General features: G+C 38.9%; 1 protein-coding gene across 3 annotated transcripts in view; it reads left to right on the top strand.

Annotated features, from left to right (window-relative positions):
* Window positions 1-3,955: 3,955 nt before the first annotated feature.
* NDFIP2 (Nedd4 family interacting protein 2) overlaps window positions 3,956-21,365 on the top strand; it is a 44,615-nt gene continuing 27,205 nt past the window's right edge. Inside the window, exon 1 of one of the 3 annotated variants that reach the window (XM_057374575.1) lies at window positions 3,956-4,118. In XM_057374575.1, the coding sequence (XP_057230558.1) occupies window positions 4,083-4,118 (36 nt within the window). In that variant the 5' untranslated portion in view covers window positions 3,956-4,082. The remainder of the gene's footprint in view (window positions 4,119-21,365) is intronic. The other 2 variants (XM_057374574.1, XM_057374576.1) reach the window with 2 other exon arrangements.

Below are 21,365 nucleotides of genomic sequence, written 5' to 3' on the forward strand. Positions count from 1 at the left end.
GTCTTTTTGAAAGATGATGTTCCTTCAGTTCCGTGGTCTCCTGCTTTAACTGTGCTTGCAGTCAGCAAAGGTAATAAATGTAAGCTGTRAGGGAGACAACAGAGGTGTAGGATCTAAACCATGTTAGCACCTTAGACAAAGTACAGCTGTGCAATGGACAGCTCTGAGGAGATTGTCAGAATATACCTGAGCTAGTTCAAAACTGTTACTGTGACTTCGCAGGAAATAGCTGTGGCAGTAAGRAGATCCTTGCAGACTGCAAAATCTGTCCTAGACCAAGGCAAATATTTGAGATGTTTCCCAACCTGAGCTTTGTGTTGCAGCAATGACTTTTAAACCTGGTTCAGACATATCTGTATGGTATTTGGACATATCCAAAGACCTGATTTGCAAGACTATACACATGTATATATGCACTGAACACAGATAATGACAATGCAAMTGAAAATCTGTTTGGCGATGAATTTGGCGATGAAATCTTAAAGGTAGCCCAATGTTCCTGCTACTGATGGCTCTGCCATTGCCTATGTTGCCTAAAAATGAAAAGACGAAGAAAACCGAGCCAAACTCCTGCTGTTTCTTCCTAGGAAATTCAGTCTCAGTAGTTTGTTTAAGCCAACTTCCTGATCAAAGTAACTATCCAAGCCCATACAGAGATCACAGATTTTGTGCAGTTTATGCAACCAKGAACATAGAATTAAAACCAAATATTTTACTAAAAGAGTTTGAAAACACAGAGGGAAATAAATAGAGTCAATAAATTCACAGCTTGCTTTAGGGTCAGTCCATGAGTAAATTAGGTACATTAATTTAATTAGAGTTAAATTTGGAAGAAAAATATTTCTTTCTCACTGACATTAGCTCTATTAGAKATTTAAAAACACATACTAAAATGTAAAGCAAAGCTACAAATACCTAGAATTTTACTTTGCTTCCCAAGTTTTGAATAAAAATGTACAGCTTTTATTTTTAAATTCTWTATATGGTACAGCAAGTAAAATATTATAGTAACTGCTATATTTACTTCAAATAGTACMAAATTATAGAATAATATAAACATGCAGTATTTGGTTTATGTAATTTTATTACAATAAAATTTACTTAGTTCTGAAATCTACCTACTCTGTAACTTCAATAAGAAACCTTAGAAATTTGAATAGGTTTTTACAGGTGAAGAAATATAAAGATAAATATTGCGCTTTCTTACTTGCTGGCCATTGACTGAATAATGAATGAAAAACAATCAGTCCTGTACTGCTTGCCTTTGTGCAATTATGTTCAGGCTTGTCTGAATTCAGAYGCCATCCTTCAAGACAACTTTTCGCAGAACTAGGCTTGTAAGAGCCGTTATTACCAACAAGATACTTTTCTTGGCTTGTTTTCGTGGTGGAACAAAGTTTAAACTGTTGCAAACTTACTGACTAACAGCAATTAATTGTTTTTTTTTCCTAAAAAAAAGAAACCTGAAGCAATACTTCTTTTAAATTTAAATTTGAAACTATTTTGATTACATGCTGTTCAGAAAACGATTTCTGTTTCTTTAAATACAGTTCTTTGACAAAAACCAATGTTCTGCAGGACCCAACAGTTCCAACCATTACTGTCATTGTAGGCCTTTAAGGTTTAAGAAAGGTCAGACTAAAACAGTAGAACTTAAAACTAGCATTCTAGTGTTTTAGTCAACAGGACAGTTTAGAGTTTTTTTTTTTAGAAGAAAACGCTCTGGAGTGAATGTTTCCTCTAAAGAAAAGTTTCAGCAATCCCTTCCCACCAATACAAAATGAATTTTCTGGATGAAAGTGAAACCACCCCCCTCCTTTTATTTAACAAATAAGGTGCCTGCAGGGCACGGAAAACAGCTAATAACTGGTAGATATTGAACCTTCTGAAAATAAAAAGATTTGAAACACATGCATAATCTTCTTTTTTCAGCCTTTTATTAGTACAATGACATAAGTTCCTATCCAGTTACACAGCTTTTAAAAAAATTATGTTCCAGAAAGAATACAAACCAAAAGAAGGGCATATTTAAAGCCTAAATTACTCACATGGCCTCTCTGATATAAGTCWAATAAGTACATCAATATTCCCAAAGTAAAAGAAGTTTGGTCTCTCTATATAAGCTCTATAGCCGATCCAAAATTTGTCCCTAGGCATGAAACTCCCTCTTCACACACAACTGTAGTATCTCTGTTGAGTCTGCTGCTTCCTCTTTTCCCAAGCACTATGGAATATTTTCCAGTTTTCCTATTAAATACACCTAGGTTCTTGCCTACTGTCTTTTCTTCCCTTAAAAGACATGATTTGCACCAGTTCAGAAGTGAAGGTTTCATCTTAATAAGTGCTTGTTCAATTGTATTCCAAGATTTGCATGCTCGAATTCCATTTGGCAGCTATTAACTAGTTGGAGTTTCTAGGACAGGGTATTGCAAAGCTGAGATACAATGCTTAAAAAGCCATGAAGAGCAGGTGACAACTTCCTGGGCTGAGACGTTGCATGCAACACTCCAGAAAAAGTTTACTTTAGACATAATTGTTGCTAATGATACAGAAGATGATAGAAGTTAAACTATGGTCCAATTTCCATGTTCCATGAAATCTAGAAATTTAATTAAGAGATTTTGGTAACTGAAAGACACTTCAATATCCTGTACAAACTTCCTTAAACTCAAGATGACCTCTACGAATAACTGTTGCTCATGTTAAGAGAATAATATGAATCTATTTCTAACCTATATTTCTCTGCCATCTTTGTTTCCCAACTGCCAGGGCTTTTGATGTGCAGCAGAGTTGTACAAGGAACAAAATAAATGCAACAAACAGAACAGGCCTGAACTTTCCAAACGTGTTTTCTTTTCATTTGGATAGCTTTAGTAACTGCTGTATTAGCCAGGTATGGGCTACAAGCAAAGTCCCAGGCACACACACAAAGTCTCACGCTTCCACCTCCTCCTCCCTTACAATCCTGCCTATCTTCACTCCCACCCCATCTAGAAACCTAACTCCAGTAATGGAGCTGGCTCTCCACTTCCCTGCCTTCCCACACGCACATACTGGCACTTCACTGCCGCCAGTCCTCACCCGGCTCACCAGCGATGACTGCCTGCACAAAAACACTAATCCTGCTGCTCAGGTCAGCAGGTAGTTATGTGAACGTTATATAGCAGGTAGTTATATGGCCTGAGCTGCGGGATAAAGTTCTGCGTGCCGGCCATTAGTGATAGCGAGAAGGCACTTTTGTGAGAGCATTTGCCTTGCAGATCAGCTACACAGCAGCACATGCAAACACTCCTYTCCGCTGCAGGCAAGAGCTGCATCTGTGGCTGTTTGAAGTTGCTGCGCATCACAGTTACACATCTGGCAGCTCGGGAACCTAGAAATGAGTCAGCTTCATCCGATACACCTTTATGGGCGCAGGCGTTTTTAACTGGTTTTACACCAGGAGGTCATAAACATCTGAACATTGAGTTTTAGGAGGAGGAGAGAAGAGGAAAATCACGACATTTTCTTGTAATGGAACGGTGCTTTGCCCTCACAGGAACAGCAGGCAAACGGGCTCAGGACTCTGAATTCCTTCAGGCAGATGCCTATACAAAATCGCTCTCCAGGTCCCCAAGATGTCTTCTGTGCCACATAGTACTTCTTGCTCCGCGGTCATCAGCAGCGATAAATACCTAGGCAAGGYCCTGGGCTTGAATGTAGCAGCCTCACACAACAGAGCTGCAGCGAGWAGAGCGGGGAAAGACGAGGAAGAAGAGCCGCTCTCGGCACCCCSGGTAGCAGCGGCCTGAGCGGAGCGCGGCCGGAGCAGCACCGGGGGCGGAGAGCGCACCGCCCAGCCCCGGGCACAGGGAACGCGGCTCCCGGCGGGGCGGGGCCTGGGCCGGCTGCGACACCGCGGGGGCGGGCGGGGGGCGGCCGCAGCGGGGCAGAGCCGGGCCGGGGCGGCGCCGGGCGAACGGGCGGGGGAAGGAAGGAAGGAAGGGAGGGAGGAAGAAGAAGAAGGGAAGGAGGGAGCGAGCGACGCGGCGCCAGGTCGGAGGAGCTGCGGCCGCGCCCGTGCGTGTCGGCGGGCGGCCAGGATGGATCACCACCAGCCCGTCAGCCGCTACCAAGTGGTGAGTGCGGCTCCCCAGCGAGGCCCCGCTCGCCTCCCCCCGCCCCCTCGGGCCGGCGCGGCGGGGCACGGTGTGACCGGGGCGCCCTTCCCCCCGCCCCGGCCCGCGGCTCTCCTGCGCGGGGTCTGGCAGGAATCGGGATCGGCACCGGGACCAAGCGTGGCCCGTCCCACGGAGGGGCTCGGACAGCCGGGCCTTGCTCGGGCGGCTGGGGCTGCCCCCCTCGGCCCCCCGGCGGCCCCGGCCTCGGAGCGGGCGGCTGTCCGGCCTGCTCGGGAAGCCACCTTTGCCCGCCTTGCTCTGCCCTCCCCGGGCTCCCGCGGCGGCCTGTCCCGGCCCGGGGTCGGCGGGTTTTCCCGGGCGCCTCCCCCTGCCGGGAGGGGGTGGYGGCTCCTGGGAGAGCGTGGCCGAGGCTGGAGAGCGGGGCGCGCCGGGGAAGGAAGGGGCAGGGGGCCTTGTCTCTGCTAAGTACGTGCCGCGGAGCGAATCTCTGAAACCGTGTGATTTCTAGTAGCYCCTGGCTGGCTGGCTCAGGGATACAGTGCAAGGCCTCTATGAAGATTAGAGGGAGGGAGGGAAGTGTAAAACGCAGGGAGGAGATTGACCTTCAGTCTCAGTTGTGTGTGTGTGTATGCACATGCACGAGCACACTCTCTCAAGAACAGTCTGCAGTTTTGTGGGTCCCTGAGATATATTTTTCTTTCCGTCCTGAACTTAACCACAGAAGTAGTTACTTAGAATACAAAGATTTTCATCCTGCCCGAATTGATGGTCTTGTTTGTTTCTCGCCGTCATTAGTTTAATGTCAGTTACATAAATCTTGCAGTCATTAGCTTMATGTCAATTATACAAAATATATAAGCTTTGCTGATTATTTGGTGCAAAAATGACTTAGGTGCAGTCAGTCTCCTTGAAAGTTTCAATTTTATCTTTAAGTTCCTTGTACTCTGAGGCTTTGCTAAGAATGTTAAGATAAGGAAGTCTGAAATCTTTGTTACTGTCTGTGATTCAAATTTCTACTGCAGTCTTCTAGCTAAATCCTGAATTACTTATCTTAGTGTTCSTGTTTTACAGCTTGACTGGTGAAAAGAATGTCTACAGAAGTAATCAAACTTATTTCTGTGCATATGTAAACACTGGCACATATTCAGATTGTTTCTAGGTTATGATTTAAGGCAAAACAATAGGAAACGCTTATTGTATTTGAAATATGTATTTTGATAGGCTTACAGCATTTTAAGTTTTTGTACGCTTTTGGACACTGAGATGCAGGGATTGTCATAGAGCTGATGAGCACACCACGCACCATGTGACGTATGCCTTCAGGATGGCAGTTGGTTGCCAGCTGCTTTAAGGGCCATCGCTTTCTAGCGCACTTCTTTCCTTGCATTGTGCTTCTGCAATTTGAAATGAGTGGAAGTCGTAAAGTCATTCCTTCTTTGCAACAGAGAAGGAAAATGCTGGCACAACATTCTCACGAGAGCCTACMAACACTGTCTTCCCCGAGGCCTGAGGTAACCTGGGAATGTTTTAAAAGGCCTTGAAAGCATATGTTATTAAAGGTCAGGCAGATAGAAGGGAAACTTTAATTCAGACAAGTACAAAAAACACATGAAGAAATAATTTTTCTCTGTGATATTTTTATCTTCTGCTTGTTAGGAACTYCCAGTGGTGGTGCTGATGCCCAGCTTTGGGTAACCACTCTTTGGCGTGGTTACCAAAAAGGGCTTATCCTAGTATTTGACTGCATGAGTTGGCCTCCTCAGTTCACTGTGTATATTAAACTGTGTGTCATTTGTTGTAAATCAGTCTGATGTGTTCCAGTGTTTTAAGTACAGCCTTACTGATTACTGTCCCATAGGAAGGAGTGTATTAGTTTAGTTTCTTTGTTATATCTGACTGCTAGAGATTGAGATTTTTGTAATGTTGTTTACTTACTGTTTTGGGTCAGAGAAAGGAAGGAACAAGGCAATTGCAGATATACTTAATTAGGAGCTGATTATTCAAGCATGTGATCTTAAGTGTTGTGATGTATTTGCTTACATAATGACTGTGATAGGTACTAAGCAATAGATCATTGCAGATTTTATGGTTGTGTCCTAGTTTTTAAAGACAAAATACAGGAAAAAAATTACTTAATGTGGCTAATATCACATTTTATGAATGTTTTATGCAATTAGTTTTATGAAATCTGGTCAGTTCTGCAGTATTCACTATATTTTTTTCTTTTTTTTTTCCTTTCTCCCATGATTATTAATAAACACTTCCTGCTTGTACCCATTCTGCCTTYACTTCTAGCTGATCTGTTTGACTCTATTCAGGGCAAGTTCTCTTCTAAATAGGAAGATTTCTAGGTGTATGTTATTATCAAAAGAATTATTGACTTATGTTTCTGTTCCTGGCAGTAGCATTTCAGTGAAGTTGAAGGAGCTGTCTTTCTCTTTTTATTTATAGTTTCTTCAAGTAAGCTAAACRGAAGTACTTTTGATTGGCAGGCAATTTAGTTTTGACTTTAAGCACAAAAAGCCAATTTTTATAACTGACTTCTTATGAAACAGAAAATGTCTGATCRTGAAGCTAACCCTCAGCTTTTCTTATTTTTATCTCTGTTGGAAATATCTCTAAAGCTTCATTCTGCATCTTGTTCTTCTTTGTGTGTCTGCATTTTATTTACAAAGCAACTTACAAGTGTTCAAACCGGGCAGCTGTTAAAAGCTGGTACTTGGAATTGCAGCAGAGTAAGTGTTGTGAGCAAAGAGCAGGCAGTACGTCAGCATTACGTAACTATCTGCCGCGGGCATGTGGGACTTGTATTGCTCTCTGCCCCTCCTGTTTTGTCTCTCTTGCAGGGCAAAGAGACAAATAATTGATGGGCAAGAATTTGTCATGCTTCCCTGCAGGAGTATGACATTAGAAGTAAATTAGCCAACCTTTGTTGTCTTGCTTTACTTCCTTTTTTTCTTTTCCTTAGTCATTTGCATGACTGCATTCCTACTGGTAAATGTGTCTTAAATTTTATATTTGACATTCTTTGCAGGTATAGTCAGTGCAGCTGTATAATTTACTTGCTGTTCTAATTTTTCTGTTTCTTCCCCTATTCTCTTTGTTGGATAAGGCATCCTCTTTAGGAAAACTACAATAAAAATTCATCAGTAATCATTCTTCTGATTTTTACCTTCTAGCTCTTTGTTATCTGACCCTAATAGTATTACTGTCTGAAACGTTTCCTCCTAGTCCAGCCTGTTTTCAGAAAAAGTGATTGGAATAATGCTTTGTGAATCTGTACTGAAACAAAAGGAAATGTAGCTGTTTTCTGCAACACATAAAACTGAGAGAGCAACTAAGCATTAAAGATTSAGATTGCCTTTTTGACTTAGAAATGTATTTTTCCAGATAACTGAGTCATGAGGGAAGACTTCGTGTGCATATGAGTGATTTAGGCATGGAAATTGTATTGAAGGCTTCAGGATTTGCAAGCTGTACTGCTCAAAGATTATAATAACCGGTCTTTCTTGATTAAAGTTTTGGGTAACCAGTTTGGGGTCAGGTAGTCTTGAGTGTTTGACTTAGGGTTTGGTCAGAGCTAAATAGGTAAGTGGTAAAGTGCATAGGTARCAATGCGGATGGAGCCAAAGGCAGCTGGCTGCACAGATGTCAGTTCAGCTGTTACTGAACTTGCCATGCTACTATAGCACTTGGGTTTGGTGGGGTTTGTAAGTGATGTGTGAGGCAAGACTCTGAGATGGCAGCCTGATGTTGTATAGCACTACAAAATTATGGTTTCTGAATGGGATGTTAATCTTGTATGAGTGTAAACTGCGTGTTTTTTATAAATGGAGCTAAGAGATGAAAATTTGTACTTGTAAGCACTACAGCACAGCACAAGCTCAGCTTTTGTATCTGTGTTTATTTCTGTATCTTTAACTCCCTTGTCGCTGGCTCCTTACTCTCACAAGATTACTGGGGTTTTACCTTGAGCTAAGGTTTTTCGCTTGATTAAAGTCATCTTTGTAGCTCTTCTGAAAGTCAACCTACGCAGGAAATGTGAACAAAGAAAAATGTCCTCCTTCTTACTTTCTTTTAAGGGGACTGAGCCTAACAGTGATTGGCAAATAAATGCCCAAGTATGGGTTATTCTGTGCTTTGGTATAAGACCACTAGCTTATCTCAGTATATCTACTGTATTTTCTCCAGTGTTTTTTATCTTAGGAAAACTCTTACRTAATTGGTGTTATTGAACAGCTCAAGCTAGCTTGTGTTAGGGAAATTCTGTCGCTTTCCACAGATACGGGGTGATGTCGTAACTGGAAGATAAAATACTGCATCTAGAGGACTATGTTTATAATACTGAAAAGTACTGAGGGGAGATGCATTAGGTGATAAGTCTTACAGTTATTTGCTTGTGACAGTTGCACTGATATTTTCAGTGATAAGAGCTTCAATCATTGAGGATACAATTTTTCATTTCACTGACTTTTTGCACATGGCACACCTAGTATAGACTTTTAATAGCTTAGAAAAGCCAATGAGGATATCCTGAAATTAGGCAAATGACACTTTCAGACAATGATCTGTCCTTGCATCTTAGTTGTTTTTTGGAATGTAATAATAGACATTTAAAATTTTTGATTTATTTTTGTGACACCTGTGATAGATTTCTCTATTAAACAGTAGGGGGATTTTTTTTAAGGAATAGCTTTAATATTTTTGTAAACATTTTTTCCCTGTTTTTAATGAAGAATCCTGCCACAAGCAGGAAGAAAAGAAAAAAGGAGAAAAATGATAGAGGTAGACATTTGCAGACACAGTAGGGATACAGTAGGGACTACATTTTACTCTTTTTTTTTTTGCTTTTTAGTTAAGTTTCTAAATACTTTCTCATTTTATAGGAACAAGGAAATAAACTTCAAATCTCTCTGTATGTTGCTCCAAAGTAAAATTGGTGAGGTACTAGACAGGTGCAATACTTTTTGTGTAAATTTAAAGCATGGTGGTTTAACTGTGTATTGCATGTGCTGTCTGATATTTGAATCACTTTTGGAGGGCTACACCCTGCTCTGCAGATTCATAGGAGGAAACACTGGCTTACTGGTACGCCAGGAATATCAGTGGTTGCAGTAGTTTTCTGGGTTTTTATGTGGGCAGTTTCCTTTCTTTTTGGTGTGGGCACAGAATGACCTAAGCTGTTCTGCACACAAATTGGCTTAGTTTTATAGGGCACCAGTTTTACCATACTGGACCAAAAAAAAAAAAAAAAAAAAAAAAAAAAGTTACTCCAATCGGGTTTTTCACCAAAGGTCTTTGTAGACCAAAATCTAAGGTTGGATCTGTGCAAATGTAGTACAGGCGGAGAGGTTGGCAATGACACTGGCTTTCTAGTGGCAACAAGATCTTGGTGTGGCTGATCCTGTCTTGTGAAACTGGGGGATTTTTAGGTTCTTGAAAGATRCATGAAGCCCAAAGAAAGAGGCACCTACCTGATTTGTGCAGTGAYATGAAATCACGTAGTGTAAAAAGGCAGCTTCAGGCTGTGGCATGCTTGTCACATCTAGTAAGTCTTCTAATCCTTTTAGGAAAGTTCAGTAACATGAATAAAACTACTTCAAATAACAGGGTTCTGAGCAGGAGTTGGTTGTGTTGTGGCCAAACTAAATGTTCTTTCCATCTTACTTTAAAAAGAAGAAACTGTAAGCCTTTTATCAGCTTGTTTGTCTGAAAAATGTGGTAGGGACTACATCAGGATAATCTCAGAAATCAAGCACGATGTTAATACAGTGTTAGTAGCACGATGTTAGTAGCAGTCTTCTAGATAGGGAAAATGAGTCACTTTTGAAAAATGGCTAATTATAGTCATATTTTGAAACTTTCTTCCCGGTGACAGTGTTGACAAAATAAGGAAGATGTGGCAACCAGTAATGTCATCACACCTAACTTTGTGAGAACTCAGTGTTCAGTTTGCAGTCATAGATTTGAGTATTTGCTAAAGTTTCATAGACTCAAATCTTCTAGATTTCTAGCTATTTTGGAGAGAGGAATGAACAAAAGGATATATACCAGTACACCCAAATCAGGGAAGCCATTTTCAAAGGAAGAAGAAAAGTAATCCTAAGCAATGGAGTAAAAAAAAAGAAAAGAAATTGGCAACTTGTTAGGTTGGAGAGGCACTGCCAACTTTTCCTACTGAAATTGAGCTACTACAGAGCCAAGACCTGTGGGTTTGAGCTGCCTCAGGCTTAGGTCTCCCACTTCCTGGGCAAGTACTRTCACAAGTAGCTGGTTTTAGTGAATCAGGCACCCCCTTCTCCAGCTGTGCTTTTTAATGAGAATGACTAACTTTTTCTGGTTTGTGCTTAAGCCTTGTCAGGCATAGCCCGCACTCAGAGCATGTCTAATTTACAGCGAAAGTGAAAAATTTATTTCCACTTTAACATTTAACTGTTTATTCCACTGAAGTATTGTTTCCATTATCGCAGGCTAAGCTAGTCKAAAACTGAAGTAGTCTGACTTTCTCCTCAACCACTCCATAGATGAAACATTATTACATCGTCCCCCCCAACCTCATCCATGGCTGTGCCTCCAGCTGTGTTTGGAATGTGCAGAACAATTTAGAAAAAAAAATCCTCTGAACTTTGAGTGGTGTAGACACAATAAAATCTGGTCAATAAGAGGTGTATTGCTTTATTTTTGTTTGTAAACCCATGTTTCTTTTTCTTTAGTTACTGGATGCTTGGCAGAGGTTTGTCAACTTCTTGTAAATTGTGGATTTCCCGTTTAAAAAAAAAGAAATAAAAAGTTGGTCTCCTCACTATTGCAGGGTAACTTAACATATTCACAAAAATGGTTTGTCCATTTTAGCTTTGAACAATATTTACCTGTTGGAAGTAATCCTATTAATGTTCACTGCTTCTTCTTTTAGGGGAGGTTAGAATCATGTCCTTGGAAAAGATATATATGTAGCTTGAGTTACTGAACATGCATTTGCTTTTCCCTGATTAATCTGAAAAGGTTATGTAGAGCAGCCTTGAGGAAGGGTTACTGACAAGAGAATACTTACAGTAGCAGTTGTTTCCTTACTGCAGGAAATAAGTTTACAGTTCTTTTAATGTGGCCCAAGCTCATGGTTAAGCATTGCTTTGGTAATTGTTAGTGTAATTAACACTTGTCATCTTTGAGGATTAAGTGATGCCTTTGGTAAGATGTAAAACAATTGGGATAGGCGTCTTGGGTGATACTGAGGCCAATTGTTCATTTTGATCATGGTACTTATGAGTCAATTGTCATATTTTGAAATTTAGCAGGAACAGTCCTGAAGATATTTTTCAAGGGATGTACTGAAACATTAAGGCTTTTAATTGAATCTCCAGAGTCRTGGTCATAAAATTGAGTTGCATCAAATACATGGAATAAATAGTTAGGAAAATGGTTGCACAAGCTGTTTGCTCTTTAAAATYTGTTCCAAATTCTAGAATGAGTATGTAATTCAAATAAATGAGCTGGCCACTAAAGCCTTGCAGTGCAGGGCCACAGCTGATGTTGAGCAGTGTGGCTTATGTTCCTTTCTTATGTGCCTCAATGTCTGCTACTTTTTTTCTTCTTTTTTTCCCCTCCTTTAAATACTTTCTATGACTTAGTGATTGCACTCCTTTTACAATGTTCTGCTGTCTTCTAAAGATGTGAACATCCTGAACTACTGCTTTTTGTTTTGTTTAGCTGCCTTATAATCAACCAACCTGCTGGAAAGTGCCTGTGTTCAGATGTTTGCATCACCTCTCTGGCAACTGAGAGGTCCAGAGAATTGTCCTTTGTGCCACATACTTTGTAGGGTTGTTTTAAAATGCTCAGTCAGCCCTCTTTAACAGTAGGGTTGAAAAAATTACATACTATCTGTTGAGACATAAACATGCTTCTTTTAAATGAAGGACCTTGAATGTTTATYAGTGTTGTGTGAGTYGCAAATCAAAATGAAAATCTTTTCAGTAGAGCTATTCTTGCAATTCACAATGTGTTCAGGTGGTGTTGTGTATGTGTGTGTTAATTGCATTTCCAATTACTAAGAAAATGAGTTTTACTGATAAAGTCAAGCATGATTGACGCACTAATAAGACTAGAGTTTGCTCTTATTGATTAGTAGTATTCTCTGATTTATTATTTCATTTTGGGCTACTGAGTCATATTATTGAGTAGGAAACTGTTCTGCTTGCCTGGTTTTATYTAAGTACACATGAAATAAAATTCCTGGGTTGTCAATAAACTTGAGGCTTTTWAAGTTTTTTTGTAGTTCTCTGAAGATTTTTCAATGACACTTATGCATGGTACAGGAGACACAAACTTGAGCCATTTTTTCCTGACTTCTTTCAAATAAGGGCCTTAAGGTAAAACTGCRTGCTGCTTTTGCAGTTCAGGTTCCATAACACATCTCCAGGAAAAAAAGTCCTCTTCATCTTTGTTACTCCCTTGTAAAACACACTTATCATTTTAGTGTCCTCCTGCATTGTCTTTAAGAAACTTTTATGCTTGAGCTTTCCCATTATACTTTAAGTGAAATATGTATTTATGTATATTTATGTATATGTATGTAAATATGTATATTTAAAGTAATMTTCAGCTTTTCCAGTCAACTTTGAATTTTGCAGCCCTGTAAGCTAAAATGGAAGCTGAAACTAATTGCTGAATATTGAGTTTGCTCTTGGTGACATTTCCTAATTTTGCAGGCTTTCCGGTTCCCCTTACTTTTACGGTTTAYGTATTGTGTATGTTCTGCGTGACTTTAGAGTAGCCAGGATCTACTTTCTGTACTGATTCTATAAAGCTGCCTGTAAGGAAAGGATGTGACCTGTGACTGGTGGTTTGTTGAAATTGTTGGCTAGTGGCAGCTGCCAACAAATCCTGATGAAAGATTGRCCATTATTAGGGAATGTAGTGAGAATGAACAGAGGAAGTGTCATTGTAGGAAGCACAGGACCTGCCCCTGTGTTGGGTTTGGTASGAAGCTTTGGTTGCTCAGGTGGAGAGCTACAGAAAGGAAAAAGAAATCGACTTCTTAAAGGTAGTCTGAGGTGGTGGGAGTTGGAAGTGACCAACACTTACAGAGTCACCAAGGCAGGGGATAAAGCAGTTGTGGAGCTGTAATTCATCRAATAGTGCAACATTAGAACTGTAGAGTGCTCTCTGAGTTTTGATTTAGAAAGGAAACTACACAAGGAGAAGTGAACATATGTGGTTTATTAATACACAAGATTATACAGGCAGATAATACTAGCAGAGTCAGGAAAACAAACTCACATGCATCAAATCCATAGCAGCTGCAAGGGGTATAGGCAGAGATGTACACTTCACCAGCTGTAATGGAACTTCTGTGAATATTGGGGAGTACGAGGAAAAGGGATGTCAAGTGATTAAGGTTCGTGTGATTATGATTGTATTGGAGACAGAACACTCCCTTAGAYTGACCTCTGGGCTCAGTAATATGCTCCTATTTTGTTACTGTGTTTCTTCTATCTATCTAGGAAGTGTTCAAGGAGGAGAAGCTAATTTTATACTTTGTTTATAGAATTTAAACCAGTTCCTCAAGCTGTTCTCAAGTTACTATTTGACAACCAGAAGGCTACATGATAGGTGGTAATGTTTTTAGAACTACTTCGGGAGTAGGTCAGAGTTGCAAAGCCTCATTGTGTACAATCTTTAGAGTAAGCTTTTAACAACTCTTTTTTTCTATAATTTTTTTTTATACTCGTCTGAAGATTTGAAAATGTTCGTCCCATCCATTGTTGTTATTAGTATTTAGAGACACCGTTTTTTTGTTGTTTTTTTTTTTTTTTTGATTTGTTTTTTTTTTTTTTTTTTTTTTTTTTTTTTTTGGGAAATGTCATGATTAATTCCACTAACTATGCGATAGGAAAAACTATGAAACAATGCCCAATTTATAATTTTACAATAAATATGAAGCATGTATCTGTTTGGATCATGCCAAAATTCCAATATTCAGAATTATTGCCGAATAATTCTCGAGTAGACAAGAAACCTTCAAAAAAAGTGGGAAGGAATGGATRTATATTGAGAATAAGACCACACTTCTATTATCATTAGTGTTAGAGTATTTACTTTTTTAAAAGAGTTCACAGTTTAAAATATTGACACAAARTATATTCTCATATTCACTCATAGCTGTACTTTTACTGTTAATGTGAGGGATTGGAAGAAATGCATCTCAATAGAAGCCATCAGAAATRAATGCAGGTGTGTATGTTGTGCAACTAGATGTGTCATTAATTGGTTAAATCTGTATTATAATCCATGTAAAATGAAAGATGTGAGTAGTAAAATRTAACTAGTAAAATGTTATATGTGAGTTAGTCTTTGGGATGGAGAGACAAAGACATGTCTATATAGATCTATCAAYGCACAATATAATGTTTTTTTTCTTTTCCTTCTAAGTCCTGATCACCACTGTTATTTAGTTTAGGGTTTTTTAAATCAGATTTGTAAGAATCTTTCAAAAAAATCTTGAAAAATCCAATAGTATAAAGATCCCAAGTTAAAAGTGAACTAAGATAATTAAAGTATCATTTAAGTGCATATGAAACACTTTCACTTGCTACAGATGACTATTTTTGTTCAAGGAGATTCATTCTTGTAGAAAAGCCATTCTCTGGCAACTTATTTTTCAACAACATTCRGTATAAATCTCTGGATTCTTTTCAGTTGAAGTTTGCCTCCAGAGGTTCTGGGTTTCCATGGTATCTAATCCCTGTTTAAAAGACACACTTGGTATTTCTACACAGCTGTGGAATGACAGCCATGGACTTCTGTTCAGCTTTCCTGCTTCTAGTGCAGATTTTACACTTTTGACCTGCTGACRTACTAACTACTGTTGAAAACTTTCTGCAGAGATGCCTCATGAAAGAAAAAAAAAAAAAYGAAACCAATCCACTTTGAAGGATATTGCTAGATCTGGGTGTTGGATAGTTGATGCTTGCCAAGTGATGGGATGGTGAGGAAAATGATGTGCATCTGTTCTCTGCAGTCAGGAATTCTAATCAGATTTGATCACTTGGTTTTGAATACATAAAAGCAAAAAGAAGCTGAAAGTTGCTATCCTTCTGTGTTTTACTGAAGTGCTTTATAAGCTTAATTGCTTAGTACTTAAGTATTTATTAATCTGAAGGTTCACTAGTSCTTAGAGGATGGTGTTTCTTTGGAGTGCTGTGGCCAGGATTCTATTTTATTAAAGTGTGCATTTGGTAGTGAACTGCAAATAGTTACCYTCTTGCTACCTGGTCTGTGTGGGTTCATGGTAGATTGGTGTTAAAACAGGCATTTGAAGAAAATGGCATGTTGTAACCTACCTATTTGTGGAGGATAAAGAACTGATACTGAGGAGAAAACTAGTAAGTTAAAATACAATATGATTTGTTTGGTCTCTCATAAATTCTTGTATTCTAGAAAATTGTGAAATATTTCTTTCAAAAATGTGTTGTGGATATAGGGTTTTGTTTCTGAATAAATAAGAAAAYTAAAATACTTATTTTGCAGAAGGATTTATTTATCTCTTCTGCTCTTAAAATCATTCTCTCAGTGTAATTACAGATTATTGGTTTTAGTTTCGATTTTTCAGTGGCTACTAGTGACCTAAATCAGAATTAATTGATCTTAGCACTTGCCTTCAGCAAGTTTGCCCATGACACCAAGCTGTGCRGTGTGGCTGACAYGCTGGAGGGAAGGAATGCCACCCAGAAGGACCTTGACAGGCTTGAGAGGTGGCTGGGTGCAAACATGATGAATTTCAACWAGACCAAGTGTACAGGGTCCTGTGCCTGGGCTGGGGCAATCCCAAGGACAAACACAGGCTGGGGGATGAGAGCAGCCCTGCTGAGAAGGGCTTGGGGGTTCTGGTGGGTGAGAGGCTGGACATGACCCAGCAATGAGCACTCACAGCCCAGAGAGCCAAACGTGTCCTGGGCTGTACTCAAAGCAGTGTGGGCAGCAGGGGAGGGAGGGGATTCTGCCCCTCTGCTCTGCTCTGCTGAAACCCCACCTGGAACACTGCACCCAGCTCTGGGGGTCCCAGCACAGGAAGGACATGGAACCTGGTGGAGTGAGTCCAGAGGAGGGCAACCAAGGTGATTAGAGGGATGGAGCAGCTCTCCTACAAGGAAAAACTGGGAGAGTTTGGGTTGTTCAGGGTGGAGAAGGCTCTGGGGAGCTCTTAAAGCAGCCTTCAGTGCCTAATGGGGCTGYGCAAGAAAGCCAGGGAGGGACTCTTTACAAGGGCATGCAGTGTCAGGACGAGGGAGAATTGGCTTCAAACTGGAGGGAGGGTAGGTTTASATTAGGTATTAGGAAGAAATTGTTTCCTGTGAGGGGTCGGAGGCACTGGAACCTRTGCAGAGAAGCTGTGGATGCCTTGTCCCTGGAAGGTTCAAGGGCAGGCTGAGTGGGTCTTGAGCAATCTGGTCTAGTGGAAGGCGTCCCTGTCCATGGTAGGGAGATTGGAACTCTGTTATCTTTAAGCTCCCTTCCAACCCAGCCAATTCTGTGATTCTGTGAGTGGTGAATATGGTTTAATGATATYGGTTTTATGCATTTTTCAAGAAATAAAAAAATGATAGTTGATAGTATGAGCTGCTGATGCTATTAGGTGGCATTYAGAAACAAGAAACGATATCATGTATTTTTCTAACAAATTCTATTTCAAGGTCTCTTTTTTTGTCTTGAAAATCCCAAGATTATGATTTTGCTATTTACAGATAAATCTTATTTTTAGACTACTAAAGCTGAAAAATGCAGTATGTGGTTACAAAACAAGCATTAAATTTGCAGCCTGTACTTGTTGAAGTGAAGTTATTTTTATGTAGCAAGAGACCTCTGCTTTCATGCCTCACTTGTAGAGAGCAGTTTAATACAGACTTACAAATCACTACCAGTAGGCAAATGTAAAAGAACTTTGAATTTTTCAGCAAATGAAAGCATCAGGTCTCAGTAACAGAGATCTGAGAAACTCCCTGTAAGCTTAATGAAGGTGATTTTTTTTTTCAAGCTGCTGTTGGTTTCACCTCTCATATTTACAATGTTATGATTTCTGTGGAAATATGTGTGTCCCAGTATGCAAGAAGTCATCAATCTAATGGAGAAATGTTAGGTCTTTTTGTGCTCTGCACTGACAATCTTTAGTCCGTCATGCCTTTCCCTCCAATGCTACAAGCTGCAATAAATGGATATTTGAAAAATTGATAATAGAAGGCCAAAGTAACAAGTGAAGATGATAAACCTCAGTTGCCAAGAGTGTTGCTTTTTGTGAAGGAACTGTATCACTGGACTGTTTTGCCTACACAATGGACTGTTTTGTTTTTAACTTGTGTAGCAGTGTCTCATGCATAATTTTGTGCTACACTTATGAAATTATATAAGTAGCATGAAAAAAGTATCTGTTTATAAAAAAAGGATTTTTAAAATGTCTGCAGTATRCTGCTGAATGTGATTGTGTTGCAATAATTTTATAATGTACTGGTTTCCATAAGTCATATTTTACAAAAGGAGTAAAGATCAGCTTTTGAAATGTAAGTTCAGGTAACAGAAATTGAGTGGTGTTTGTGTGTTACACTATGACTAGAATTGGTGTATGCTGCTTCAATGCAGTTTTTCAGAGTGCATCATTCTAATCTGGTGTATGTATGGTAAAGGTGACACAAAACATCTGATTTTATCCTTTTCCCTTGATTTTTTTTAATGGCATAATTGAATAACTTGCTTATATTGTCACTCTTGTACAATCAGTCAGTTCATCAAAAATGAAGCAAACTCTGTATAGCCAGGAAAGCAAAGTTCTCTAGGTCAGATAAAGTTACTATATGCAAGTACATGAAAAGTGTTAAACAGRGAATGAAATCTTCCACTTTTAAATGTTTAGGCTTATCAAAATAATAACTAAAGTATATGCATCAGTCTCCTAAGCAAAAGCTTCCGTTCTAAGCACTTTCTCATGGGCTGTGTTTGTTTGTAAGGTGTCAGCTGATTTCACATGTTGCCTCTGATTACTTTGGAAATAATTACACAAAATAACAGACTTCAAAAAATCAATTGTAGAAGGAATAATTGTGTACATTGTAGAAGAATAATTTCTTCTTTAAAGATATTACTAATATAAAAGTCGAAAATAAAGGTAGCTGTGTTTTATACAATATTTTGGTGTTGAATGGTCTGGCATTGATTTTAACTTCTTCTGAAATTAAATAGTGAGTCACTATTTTGTAGATCTTTTCTGGGAAGGAAACTGAAGATAGGATAAGGTAAAAATCATACTGAAGGAAACTATTATGTTTTCCTGTGCTGTGCACCCTTTAGTAGTTACCATGAGATTGAGTCATTGTTGGCAGAAGAGCCATTGCTCCTCAACTGATTTTTGAATTTTACATGTCGTAATATAGATAATATGAGCCTGTATAGTAYTGTAGTCTAAAGGGCTGCAAAAGCAGGGATTGAAATACTGACATTAACAGTTTAAGAGTAATTTGTCTAATAGCAAAGTACTATTTTTATATAGTAAAGCTCCATATAATCAGCCAGATACCCCAAGTACAGACKAAAACATGAAGGAAAAAAAATGCAGGGTCATTTTAAAATGGGAGGGAGGGAATAGGAGAAGATATTAATTTACAGTTGCGTGTGGTTTAATAGGTCTTGGTAACTGTTTTGACCATTATCTTGACAAAAGCAGATATATTGCTTACTACCAAATCATGATTCAGTGGGGGCTTAGGAGGGATTGAGATAATGAACTGTGAATTCTCTTTAGTCCTTTAATTAAAAAGTAGGCAAAATATTCTTACTACTGGAAAAAGAAAATCTTGGATACTAATTATATACTTTTAATGTTAAATGCTGCTTCAGGTGACATTTAAGCACATAGCATAACTAATGCCTTAAAACAGACTTTTTCTGTTCCTTTTTGGGTGTTTTTAGCTGGTTTCTATGGCAATGAAGCCTATGCAGAGTGTCAGGCCWCTTCTTCTCCTGTCTCCAAAAATAACTTCTAAATTTACCGCCAGTAGAAGCCAAAATTAAATGTGAAGGGGGAGGCTCAAAGGTGGTCAGATACCTACTGGGTTCAAGCAAGCTGGTGACTCCAGAGAGGAGAGTCAGTGCTGTATGAAGAGAGGGCAGAGTTGCTACAAGACAAAATGATATAACCACTGCTGTCTACTCTGCTTGTGTGGGCAAAATTTCCAGTTTACTGGGGCAAGTTCTGTTGCAATTGTGGATTTTTGTTTTGTGTTGTTTTTTGACCCAGTGAAGCAGACCTCTGGAAGGAGCTGGTTACTGCCTTGAGGAGAGAGTAGGAGACAGGACACTTGAACAAGAGCTAACAAAAGCTGGTTTGTGTTCATGGAACAATTTGTGTGTATTATTCTAACTGTAAACATTCAACCTACTTTATCCAATTCTTGTGGTTTTTTTCTTTTAGTTTTGTTTTTTATTAAAGGGGTCAGGATTTTTCTTTAAGTTGCTGCATTAGGATAACCTTGGTGCTTTTCAGAATTTCTGTGAGGCTTCTATAATAGAAGAGAGGATAAATAGAAATACTTGGTTACTGAATTAAGTTTTACAAAATAATGACACTTGGAGTTCACTAAAGGGTATAATGGGTCTCTATTGTATGGAGCCCTTAGGATGGAATTTTTCCATTTCCTAATTGCAGTTGCTATAACAATTGAATGACTTGTTAACTTTGTCTTTGAAGGCAAGAAGTCTGATGTATATTTTCTTGTCTGATCTTCATGTTAACTCYATCATCTACTAAATTACTCCACTGTTAGTATATTACAGATAATTTGGAGTAAAACAGCTTTCAGGAAAGCATGTAAAGATGTAAAATTAAATTTCTGGGGAATGTCAAAGTGGGTTTTTTCGAGTAATATGCTCTTTGACCAATGATGTGCTTGTGGATCTCTGTATCTTCGGAATAGTGACTGCACTTGCTGTGGCATGGTAGGAAAGAAAAGTTGCAATGATTGAAGTGAAGGGTGACAGGAGAGGAAGAGTGGAAGTCAGAGATCCATTTAAGTTGGCTTTACTTTTTCCCCTGCCCAAAGATCAGGTTGTTGTGGTGGGGTAGTAACAACTACACACTCATCTCAAATGAGGGTCACTGTACTGGGAAATAGTGTAAGAACTATGCCAGTAGTGTTTTCTTATTTCTATCCAGCTGATTGAATGACARTTTTATTTAAGAATGGGCTTATTTTGGCTGTGTCCTTTGCAATACTAGATTTTTCTTGTGAATGATTGTTCTTAATTTAGAACCATAATAGTTGTAGWTCTCAGGTTGTTTTTCTGATCTGTTTGATCTTTTTAGAGTTGAGTGGTTTGTATTCTCACTTGCTTTCTGTATCCCAGAATATATTACGTTATTTTGAAGTGCTTTTGTTTCCTTTGGGTTTAACTACTCTAAATGGCTAAAAATATTGCTCATATTACTGCTGTTTCTGGATCACTGATTAGGCATTAAATGACCTGATTGCTCAGGACCCAGAAACCCTCAAAAACACCTATCATTTCTGTTGAAGGTGACCTCTGAGCACCAGGAAACATTTTTTTTCACTTTTTTTTCTCCTTATTTTTAGTAATGTGAAGGTGACTGAGCATTGAGACAGGTTTTCCAGATAACMTGTGTTATCTCTGTCCTTGAAGGTATTCAAAAGGTGTTTGGATGTGGTCTCATATTTCCAGCTGTATGTGTCTCCTTGAGTAGACAGGTTGAACTAGATAGGCTCAGAGGTCCCTTTCAACCCCAATTATTCTGTGAACTTTGATATAGTCTACATATTAAAAGAATTTTGGTGTGGGTGTTACACTGCTTAAATAGAAATTTACCATTCTTTCTTCTCAGAGTGCACTTTTCCCTGTAATCTGATTGTACTTCACCTAATTGGAARTAATTGTAATCATATTCTTAATTTTAACTGAAATAATATTTTTTTCTGTAAGATGTTAATAAAGTACCAATTTCAAGTTATATAATTCTTCTTTTAGGTATGTTCAACTTACTCTTATCTTCTGGTCTGAGTTTTACATGTGGTGCTTCAGTTGTTGCCTTCTAGGCATCTTGTAGCTCACACCACTGGGAGATAACACTTTTTTGTTTAATTCTAGTWCTCTTTCTGTTTAAAAGCTTGTTATATTCTAAGCACTATCAAGTTAGCTAAAACAATCAAAAATGTCTTCTCTAAGAAAAGATATTAGATGCTCTAT

This window comes from Malurus melanocephalus, unplaced genomic scaffold (assembly GCF_030028575.1).
Source record: "Malurus melanocephalus ecotype Western Australia unplaced genomic scaffold, MMel_1.1 scaffold_229, whole genome shotgun sequence".
NCBI lineage: Eukaryota > Metazoa > Chordata > Aves > Passeriformes > Maluridae > Malurus > Malurus melanocephalus.